Below are 10,982 nucleotides of genomic sequence, written 5' to 3' on the forward strand. Positions count from 1 at the left end.
TCTCGAAAGCCGAGTAGGTACGCTTGAACGTTACGAGGGAAGCGCCCATTCTGTTCCATACGACACAACGGGATTTCTGTGGACTTCCATTTTAATGTATATAGATCAACTTAGTGAAGTTTATTGGAGTGCAAGATTGTTTTCAGGCTCCTTCGGAACGGGTGGAAGACAAGACGGCTTTCTGGAGCCCTCTCTGTGGGTGGGGGATCATTTTCAGGATTTTCAGAACAGTAAACAACCCTCAAAGCGGGTTGGTAACGGTTATCAGGTATCCTCAGAGCAGGGGAAAATCTTTCTCAAGTTCCTTCAGAATAAGTTCCCTCAGAGCGGGTGGGCAACGGGTCCTGCATCGAACTTTCGCTTAGTAAGACATTTCCCTATACGGAAAAGCAGGGTATCGGGAAAGCGGGGAAACGGGAAAACGGGGAAACGGGAAAGTGGGTAAACGGGAAAGTGGGGAAACGGGAAAGTGGGGAAACGCGGAAACGGGAAAGCGGGGGAACGGGAAAGCGGGGAAACGGGAAAGCGGTGAAACGGGAGTTAGACTTATCGCGAGTCACCATTTTCGCGAACCTTTCAATCGCTGAGTTGCTCTAAAAAGAGTTATAGTTTTGGTAGAAGTATATTACGGTGGGCCTGAGTAGAAAAACTCGTGACTGCTGAGCGCCTAGAGAGGACGTCGCCTCGGTGGAATCTGGAGCCGCTGTTTCCGAATGCTGGATTTCGGCTTCGATGAAGGTATCAAAATTCATCATTGAGCTCCGGGACGCTGTCGGGCCGAAGCTCTTCCCAAAGTCTGATCGCGCTTTGCTGTTCCTGCCGAGAGTCTCCTCGCGTGAAAGCATCCTCTCCTCCGGCTCCAATCCGATGTTTTGTTGATATCGACTCTCCTTCAATTCTCGAATTATTCCACCAGGTGTCGCCGTGGATGTCTTCTTTTCCTGAAACAACAGACGGATTGCAATCACGAAGTTCGAAATGAATAATTTATGCGATCTCTTTGAATCGATCGGATCCATAACGTCCGAAACGGGAGCCCCGGACATCACTTTAATCGCTGAGGCAGAATCTATGTGCGCGCACAAAAGCATCCTCGCTTCATCATGCGAATACTTCAGGTAGGTGCATGTTTGATTCATCCCAAGGTAACTTGTTACTCATCGTTAGCATCCGTTCACACGACCCTATCATTTTATGTGATCCCATTATATCAATCATTCATTCAAGCGCGCTTCCCGAGAGTGATCGGAATCCATCGATACCGAAAATTATTCTCCTCTTCCAGAGCTCTCCTCCTGGGAGGTCTGAGGGAGGCCTCAGAGAGCGTCATAACTCTCGATAATGCTTCCGTGAGAGCATTCAAGGTTGTGCTGAAGTACATCTACGCTCGACAGCTGGATCTGCAATCGATGGATCTTGAAAGCAGCTTGGACGTCCTATGCTTGGCTCCAGAAAATGGAAACATCGATTCGCGAGAACCTGGGAGGAATTCTGTCAGCAGATACAGTCTTAGAGATCTACGAGACCCTCGCGCGTCTTCAACTTGAGCACCTGCGAGAATCTTGTTTCGACTTGATGGATCAAAATCCTGGAGCAATTCTAGGGAGTGATCCGTTTTCGACCTCAGAAGCAAGCACCTAGTGCCGGATTCTATCACGCGACTCCTTCTGTGCGGAAGAGATCGATATTTTCAAGGCAGTGGCTCGTTGGTGTGAGACGAATCCTGACCAAGAAGACCAGGCTGAAGTTCTGAATCAAGTCCGACTACCGCTCATCGCGACAAAGAAACTCGTGACTAATAACGACGGATCGTTTGATTGAGGCCATCCAGATGCGGGAGAGTCACTCGGCAGATGTGCCCATGAGGGGTATCTTGACAAAAGAGCAAAATCTGGCCACGAGTGAGCACGGAGCTAAGAGGCTCCTTATAGGAGTGGACTCCGACCTTTTCGCTTTCCCGGAATCCTACGTGCTGTGCTCCAGCAGAGACATGCCCACGGATGACTCCTTCATTGATACTCCCGATCAAGGAGCGTTCACAGTTGCGCTAAAAAAGCGTACTTCGTGAATCACCTATCCTTTCAATTCGATAGTAATTCTGCGGACTTCGGGTTTAATGTCGAGATCTCGACCGAATTCGAAAACTGGATCAGTATCATCCATCGCCCCAATGGATTCCGTCACTATTTGCAAAAACTGTATTTCGAGCCGAAAATCGTACGGTTTGTTCGACTCCAATGTCAGTCCTCTCCGAGACCGGAAATCGGAGCCCTGTCGGAATTCAAGGCATCTCACATAGAGCTCGTCGGTTTTACTTTTGACGGGTACTACGCCCCGGCGAAAAATGTAGCTTCATTCAAGTCAGGAGCTCTGATCGATCGATGCTCGAAAGGGCGCAACGAGATGATTGGTGGGACGTCCACAGACGATCTTGCTGGTTCGGGCTGGACCGAGCATGAAATCGGTGGCGAGCCGATCTCCCTCCAATTGCCGCAGCCGAACGCGGTGAACATCATCGAGATGCAGCTTCCAGAGGAATACGTACAGCAATACGCCTACTACCTCGAGACCTCTACAGATAACGAAAATTGGATCGAAGTCATAGAACGCAGCGCTGACAATTCATTGCGAAGATTCGAGTTTCCGACGCGGGCGGTCAGCTTCATCAAAGTCGTGAGTACAGCATCTCCGGATAACCAGGTGCGTGATTTGTTTGGAATGGAGCCAGTTTGGCACCAAGTTTTAAGTTTTCCCCGGTCCGTCACAGAATCTCAAGGCTACTGCGTAGCAAGTTCTTTTGTTCTTGTAATTAAGCAAAACTCCAGAAGTTATAATCGGCAGAGCAATTATATTTCACAATACCTGGAACTTATCCAGATGGGTGAGGGTTTTCCATGCCCATATATAAGCACCAATAAAGCTTGCTGAGTACCGATAAGATTACGCAGACCTGGGTGCTCTGCCCTCTCATTGAACACCACTACAAGCGTGTGTGTTTCTTTCGTATCAGTCATTCCGTAAAGTATCAGTGTCCAGAAAACCACCCTCAGTCCACTGTGCTAGCAGCAGGAACCTGAGCCTTCGAAATCTAATAGCGTTATCAGCACGAGCGACTCCTGAGGTACGCAAGGACACCAGACTCGATTAACTCGAGTGAGTATAACTTCGAAAATTTTTCTACGTAGGGGACTCCGGAATGCCCTCAGCAATTGATGCTGGAACGGCCGGGTCTGACGGCTACAATGCAGGTGGTAAACCTCCGAGTGCCGATCAGAAAGGACCCGCCGATGATACGAATTCAATACTTGGTCGTCTTCGTACTACAAACCCGATAATTCTTTCGGAAGATGGCAGTAATTATCTTGCATGGAAAACTGTCATGGAGTTCAATCTTCGTCAAGAGACTGATTGTTGGGACGTCACTGAAGGGATTTCAAATCCCAGTGCCGAGGCAAGGTCCGCCGAGACGAGGAGATATAACAAGGCAAACAACGTTGCAAAACCCATGCTCATAAATTCCGTCCACCCGAACATAGTTCTCGATCTGTTCTTTAAGACTATCGGAACGCAAACTGCAGCAACAATCTGGAAAGCAATCCATGGCAAATTCCGAAAACAATCTGGTATTCTCAAGCATCAGATCATGACTAGCTTCATCTCATTCAGATATAATACTTCAGAAACTGCGAGCAAAAATATCAGCAGATTCAAGCAAATTCTAAATCGCATGTCTGATGTGAATATCTCTATGGATAACTCGCTCAAATGTGCGAAGTTGGTAGACAGTTTGCCATCGGATTGGGAAGGATTGAAGCTTTCTTGAAGCGAAAAAGGAAAGTCAGCAGTTGCCAACACTTCTCTACGAGATGATTCTCGCCGAGTCTGCCCGACGAAACGAGAATAACGTCGACCACACCGAAGCTCTCTTCTCACGAATGAGAACTTGGAAACGCGGTTTTCGACAGACTCGATTCAGTGGAAGCTCAGGAGAGAGACCGAACTCCAGGTGGAATCGCCGACAGACCACCAATGTCGTGACCAATGATGCTGAAATCACCTGTTATAATTGCGGGAGAAAAGGTCACACAAAGTGGAATTGTCATGCGAAGAGAAGCCCGAAGAAAAAGGTTAGCGTTAATAATGCTGAAGCATTCCTTGCCCTATACGCTAACCTGAGTACGAGTGAAAAAAAACAGTTTGTGGTGGATTCTGGTTTATCCGCCCACATTGTAAACGGCAAGCGATGGTTTGCCTAATGTTCGCTCATAAGACGCTAGCGCATCTGAACAAGAAAAAGGTGATTACCACTCTCAAGAGAGAAGGCTTGGAATACAACGACGACATGGATGTGTGTCTTTCCTGTGTCCAAGGAAAACAGCATCGGGCAAGTTATCATTCAAAACAAATCAATGCATTGGCTCGATCCAAAGGTTATCTCCATAGTGACCTTTGCTCTCCATCTGAGGTGTCTCTCGGAGGATCTAAGCATTTCATGTGCATTCTCGTCGATTACAGCGACTACAGGGAAACATACTCCCTGAAGACCAAGGGCGAGGCGGTAGACGCGCTATGACATTATCTTGCATTGTTCCGTAATCACAATGGTTTGGATGTGAAGAATTTCCATTCAGACCAAGGAGGCGAATTCAAGAATGCTGGAGTAAAAGCACTTCTGGATGAGATTGGAGCTACTCAGAGCCTCAGAGCTATAGCTGTGCATACACGCCTCAACAGAATGGAGCGTCAGAAAAATCAAATCGCACATCACTTGATTTGGCTAACAATAAGTCATCTCTGATTGAGGCCAATCTTCCGAAGTCACTCTGGGCAGAAAGCATCGCCACCTAAAGTTCTCAATATGGTCACCATTTGTGAGAGAACCAATAAGACCGCCTATGAGACAATGCTCAACCGAGAAGGTCATCTCTCAAGGCTCTTCCCATTCGGATCTAAGTGTTTTGTGCGTTAACACAGGCCTGGAAGGAAGAAATTAGATCCCCGTGGAAAGGAAGCGATCTTGGTCGGATACTGTGATCAGGGAAGAGGATATAGAGTTCTCCATCCAGATACACAGACAATCGAAGCGACCAAAGATGTCGTCTTTCCGAAGAAAAGAATATTCGAAGAAGAGAAAACAGATGGAAATGCTACAAATGACGAAGCCGAGACGCCGCAGAATGAGGATGTTTTCAAAGAGGGTGAACAGCCAGAAGCTGTTGAAGCTACACGTAGTTCGGCGAAAGGCGCCACCCTCAACGGAACAGAAAGCTCGGAAGCCTGGGCATCGATTCGTCCGGCATCGACTAGTCTCGGCATCGAGTTGTCCCGGCATCGAGTTGTCCGGCATCGATTCGTCTGGCATCGAGTTGTCCCGGCATCGACTTGTCCCGGCATCGAGTTATCCGGCATCGACTTGTCGGCATCGAGTTGTCATGTACCGGAAACTGCCTCCGTCGAAATCGGAATGGGAGTGTCGCATGAGCGCAGTAACAGTCGATTCTCGGAATTGCGTTCATCCGTTGAGTAGTAAGCACGTGTCCGCGAGACCGTTGCTGTGAAATTTGGAAAATTCTCAAGTTAGAGTGTGTGAGTCAAGTTCCGCCTGTCAGAAGAAATGGGAGGTTTTGATAGTGTACAGCTGGATCAATTGAAAAGCCTGCTTGATGCTAAGTTCAAGGAGATCACTCGTGAAATCAACACGCACGTGGACAGCAGAATCGACCCGCTCGTTAAAGAGCTCACGTCTCTCCGAAATGAGAACAGACTACTCAAAACCAGACTCCTCCAGCTGGAAACCTCCGCCTCCAGGAACCAGGTGGAGATAGTGCGTATGCTGACTGAACCGAAAATCCCCGAGGAGGAGGTTGTGATGCGCCTTGCGAAAACGGCCGGTATGGCTTTAACTGAAGAAGCCTTGTATTCAGCATATCGAGGTGGTCGCCCGAAGGAAAAGGACGGTTATGGAAGCCAAACGATTATCGCCGAGTTCTGTCATCCTTACTTATGCGAGAACTTTTTGGCCTCAATGAAGGCTCATAGGATCTCAAAGAGCGGACTCGACACCAAAATGATCTCCACCAGAGTTCGGCAAGCACTCCCCATATACGTCTCGAGGAGAGTTCCACGTGAGTTGAAGCGACTGAGTAGGCTAACAATGCAGAAGAAAGCCGCGCTAAACTATGAATTTTGTTGGATCAGTCAAGCTGGGAAGCTCTGTGTGAAGAAGAACAAAGATAGTCCAGTCTCCATCATCCTATGCGAAGAAGACATCCAACGCCTCCAATGAATCACCGTCGCTCCGTGAGCACAAATTGATCCGGTCGTCAGCAACGGCCATCAAACAACTGTTACTATTCAATCATATTCTTCGAATCTATTCTAGGATAAGTAGAGATATGTTTTCCCTCTGTTGACTTATGTACTACCACTCTATAATTTACCGATTCAACACAGATACAGTTACGGTCGGGCTGGCATGATCCTACTCCGACATTTGACAGGAATCAACATTTTCGGCTCCAAATGTAATTTTGACATGTTCATCAGTACTCTACTCAACCCTGAAGTAAATGTGGTCGTATTGACCGAGACCTGGTTGTATTCCAACTCTGAGAAACTTATTTCCTTGCCGGGCTTCACAGCCCATTTCACATCCAATGATTCATACAGAGCGGGAGGTGTGGCGGTGCTGATCAGGGACGATTTCCCGTCGGTCAAGGTTGCGGTGGGAGTGATGGCATGTGATCTGGCACTGGTCGAGGTGATGGTCGGTAAGTCTAAGCTGCGCATGGCCTGCATATATCGTTCACCCAGTGAGAGCGTCTCGGACCTGTGCATCTTCATAACCTATGATATGGTGGAGATCATTCGAGAACTCAAGAAAGTGGCAGACAGCGTGCTCGTTGGCGATCTCAATATCTGCTTATTCTCCCGAACTTAATTGGCCGACGCGTACCGAGAGATGCTGTGCTCTCATGGATTCCAGACTCCGAATGACAATACCCCTACCCGTGTCTGCGGCAACTCGGCAACCCTAATCGATCATGCTTTCGCCAGATTATCACAACTTACGATGCGAGATTTTTCGGTGACGGACTCGATGGGGGTCTCCGATCACTCCCTTCTGGAACTAGAGCTGGGTTACGGAGATGCTCCCTCGATCGAGAGTCACTACAGTCACCCGAGAAAGAGTGGGGGAATCGACGGACTACCGGGCCGTATGTTCAGTAAATGCTCGTACATCCTCGCAAATCCTATCCACAATCTGACACCTTCGATCTTCCAGTCTTGTTCGTATCCCGAGGCTCTTGAAACGGCCCTGCTGCATCCCATCCACAAAGCTGGATCGCTCTCAGCCATCTCGAACTTCAGGCCTATTTCTCTCCTCCCTATCACCAACAAGATTGTTGAATCATTCATGACGAACCAGATCACTCATTATGTCGAATCGAATGGGATGCTGAGTGATAATCAGTTTGGTTTCCGGAGCGGGAGAAGCTGTGAGGATGCGGCTCTGAGGCTGATCGAACGACTAGTCATCGCGTCTGACCAAGACCTCAGCTCGATCGTCATCTTTTGCGATATAAGCAAGGCTTTCGACTCCGTCGACCATTTTCTCCTCCTGGCTAAACTCTCGATACTGGGTTTCAACGGGCCCTCGTACGATCTCCTGTGCTCCTACCTCCGTGGCCGCAGACAAGTCTTAAGACACCAAGGGGTCGTCAGCCTTCCACAATGCATCCAAGGTGGCGTTCCACAGGGTTCAAACGTGGCCCCCATCCTCTTCTCATTATTTCTCAACGATCTGCTCTCCGAGGAACTGGGCGGCACGGTGATCTCATTCGCAGATGACACCACGCTGTTACTGTCGCACAGTGATCCCTATCAGCTATCACTTCAGGCCTCGCGCGCCATCAGTCAACGAATAGATGAGGCGGAATGGCCTGACCTTGAATGCCTCAAGGACGAAATTCATCCGATTCGGGAGGCAGCCCGTGGGTTCTCCGATTCGTATTCATGCGTCTCATTGCCGCGCCAGCCCTCAGTGCCTATGTCCTACGATTGAGCGAGTAGCCTGTCACCGATTCCTTGGCCTCCAGATGGATGCCGATCTGAGTTTTAGGTCGCATACCGAGAGCGTCTGCTCTAGACTCCGATCTGGTATCGCCGTCCTCTCGCAAATGGGACGTATCTGTTCTGTATCGCTCAGGAGATCCGTCTACTTAGCGTTAGTGGAGTCTCATGTTAGATACATGCTCCCAGTATATGGGGGGACATTTGACTATCTGATCTCAAAAATCCACAGGTTGCAGAAAAAAGCGGTCCGCTTGGTGGTTAATGCTCGGGCCGACGCTCATGCGGCGCCCATATTCCCCTCGCTGGGTATCCTAGATGTCAAACAGCTATACGCAGTGTCACTGTTTCTCAGACTTGGTACTAGACTTTCGATTTTGCCGAGACCGGACCACGATCATCTCACTCGACTAAAAACCACCGGCCATCTCTCCTGCTCAAAGATCTCTAAAACGCGTAACAGGAAATCTCCACTACCGAACCTGACTGAGCTATACAACCGTCTCCCTGATGAGCTCAGGAATTACCTAGATAACTTCTATGTTTGTCACCCGAAATTCATCAAATCCGCCCTGAAAGGGCACTATGCTAAGACCACGTACGAAGTCCTTTCCTCCTCTCTCAACTAGTTTCCCCACCGGCATGCTCGACACCCCCTCCCCCCCCGCCCGAAAGCCCATTCACCCATAACTGTGTGAACGCACAAACTTTTCCGTGTGACTGTAACACGGGCTCTAGGCCCACAGCAGGCACGAGATGCCATACTATGTTTGTTCTGGTGAATAAATCTAATTATTATTATGAAAAAAAAATAGAACAGATGACCCTCTATTATACCCAGTTGCAAAGCTGCAAATCGGTACTCAAGATAAAATCTCCGTAAGGATGAATCGCGTATCATTACACAAACCATCTTTCACGTCTAAATACCTCAACAGCAAAACAACACATCCTGTTTTCTGTTGGGATAAATGAGTGCTACTGACTAATTGCTCCAAGTATTTCACTGGTAATAGCGTTCTTTCGGTTACGCGTCTTAATCACCGCGTTGCTTATGTTTCACCAGAGCAATTTGATGTAATTGGATATAATGATCGTCAGTGTTCTTTTGTCTAAAATAGCCCTTTGCCTCCCTATATAAGCTGTCTGAAATAAAGTGTTAAACACAGATCAGTCTGTCACCCGCATCCAGTTGCCTTGTTATTCTAGAGACCTGCTTCCCTAGACTTCACCCGCTCCGCTGCTGCTCCAATCACTGTGCTACCCAACTTCAATTCATCCGAACTGAGCCCCTGCCGACTGAAACCCACTCAGTGTGCTCAACACAGGACAACTCCTAACAGGGTTTTGCCAACATTCGTTATCTGCACGATACTCAAAAAGGACTCAGTTTGTTCTGCAACAGCGAGGTGAGTGATAGACCTCAACTCTAGAATGCCACCGCAAGAGACTACAGCGATTACGCTGAACGTCGACGGAAACGATGCCCCGAAGATACGGTTCAACCCTGCGCTCGTCCTCCGAGATGATGGCGCCAACTACCTCACGTGGAAGACTCTTGTACCTGGACTCATGCAAGCAGAAACATACGCGTGGGAAGTCATCACCGAGAAGATCGTACCAGATGAAGATGCTACAAAGAACGCTAAGTACATCACTGGAAACCGTAACGCTCGCACTGTCTTTTTCAACATCGTCAACCCAAACATCATACTCGAACTCTTCTATGGTGACTCTGAGACAGTCAGTGCCGTCGTCATGTGGACCAAAATCAAGGATCACTTCCTTCACTCCACTGGTGTGTTCAAACAACAAGCGCTGGACAATTGGCTCAACTACGAATACAACGAATCCCTCAGCGCTCAAGAAAACATTCAACGCTACAAGTCCATAACCTACGGCCTGACTGAAGTCGGAGAATCACTGAGCACATCTGTTCTAGTGACAAGGTTAGTAGGCTCACTACCTAATACCTGGTCCTCCTTCAAGCAATCCTGGACTTCCAGACCAAGCACTGATCAGGATTTGGAAACACTCTATGGGCTCATAAAGAATGAGGTTCGACGTCAGAAGACTGAAAACGGAGACGTGAATGATGTGACCGTCCTCATGGCAAGGACACACATAACTAAGAAAAGACGGCGACCATCCAGGCAACAGTTTCAAAGGCAACTCACCAACTCCCGGAGAATGCAGTCCTACTCCAGAACCACGGAGTTAAGATGCTGGACTTGCAACGGAGTTGGGCATTCCTCCAGGTTCTGCACCAAGAAAAGACCTCAGAAGAGAGCACCGAAAGGCAAACAAGAAGGAAAACCTGAGGCGAACGTGGCAAGAGTTTTTCTGACCGAAAACTCTAAAGAAACAAAGGGAAGTAAATCTGATGGCCGAGTCCATTTCATTGTTGACTCAGGCAGTTCTCACCACGTTCTCAACTGACCGGAGTTTCTTCACTGATCTCGACCCTGTGCCGTCATCTCGAGAAGTCAAGCTCGGCAACAACAGTATCCTGACAGCACACGGATCCGGTGTTGCATTGCTGACTGTACGACGCAGAAACAAATCGGTGAATATCAAACTTCGAGATGCTCTATACGTCCCGGACATGAATACTAATTTGATATCTGTCAGCAAATTGACAGAGTGTGGCTACAAAGTCTCTAATGAATCCTGAGAGGACCCTGATCTCAACCGGTCAAGGTAGGGCAGTCGCTGAATGTAAAGAAGGACTTTATATTCTCGACATCGACAAAGGTGGACCCAAGTGTCTGCAGACCACAAGCTATAGCTCCAAAGCCACGGTAAGCTTAAAAGCTGTTCACGAAGCCCTTGCGCACTTGAATAAAAAGAAGATTGAAGACACCTTGAACCGAGAAGGAATCGAATATGATGACGACTTCCTCAACTGT

General features: G+C 48.3%; 1 protein-coding gene across 1 annotated transcript; it reads left to right on the plus strand.

Annotated features, from left to right (window-relative positions):
* The first annotated feature begins 978 nt into the window (after positions 1 to 978).
* On the plus strand, positions 979 to 3,335 carry LOC108864748 (BTB/POZ domain-containing protein 9-like). Its single transcript, XM_018640962.1, has 5 exons — positions 979 to 1,118; positions 1,286 to 1,493; positions 1,642 to 1,811; positions 2,031 to 2,700; positions 3,186 to 3,335. The coding sequence occupies exons 1-5, from the start codon at positions 979 to 981 to the stop codon at positions 3,333 to 3,335; spliced, it is 1,338 nt and encodes a 445-aa protein (XP_018496478.1).
* The last annotated feature ends 7,647 nt before the right edge of the window (positions 3,336 to 10,982 follow it).

Source organism: Galendromus occidentalis, unplaced genomic scaffold, assembly GCF_000255335.2.
Source record: "Galendromus occidentalis unplaced genomic scaffold, Mocc_1.1 scf7180000075690, whole genome shotgun sequence".
Taxonomy (NCBI): domain Eukaryota; kingdom Metazoa; phylum Arthropoda; class Arachnida; order Mesostigmata; family Phytoseiidae; genus Galendromus; species Galendromus occidentalis.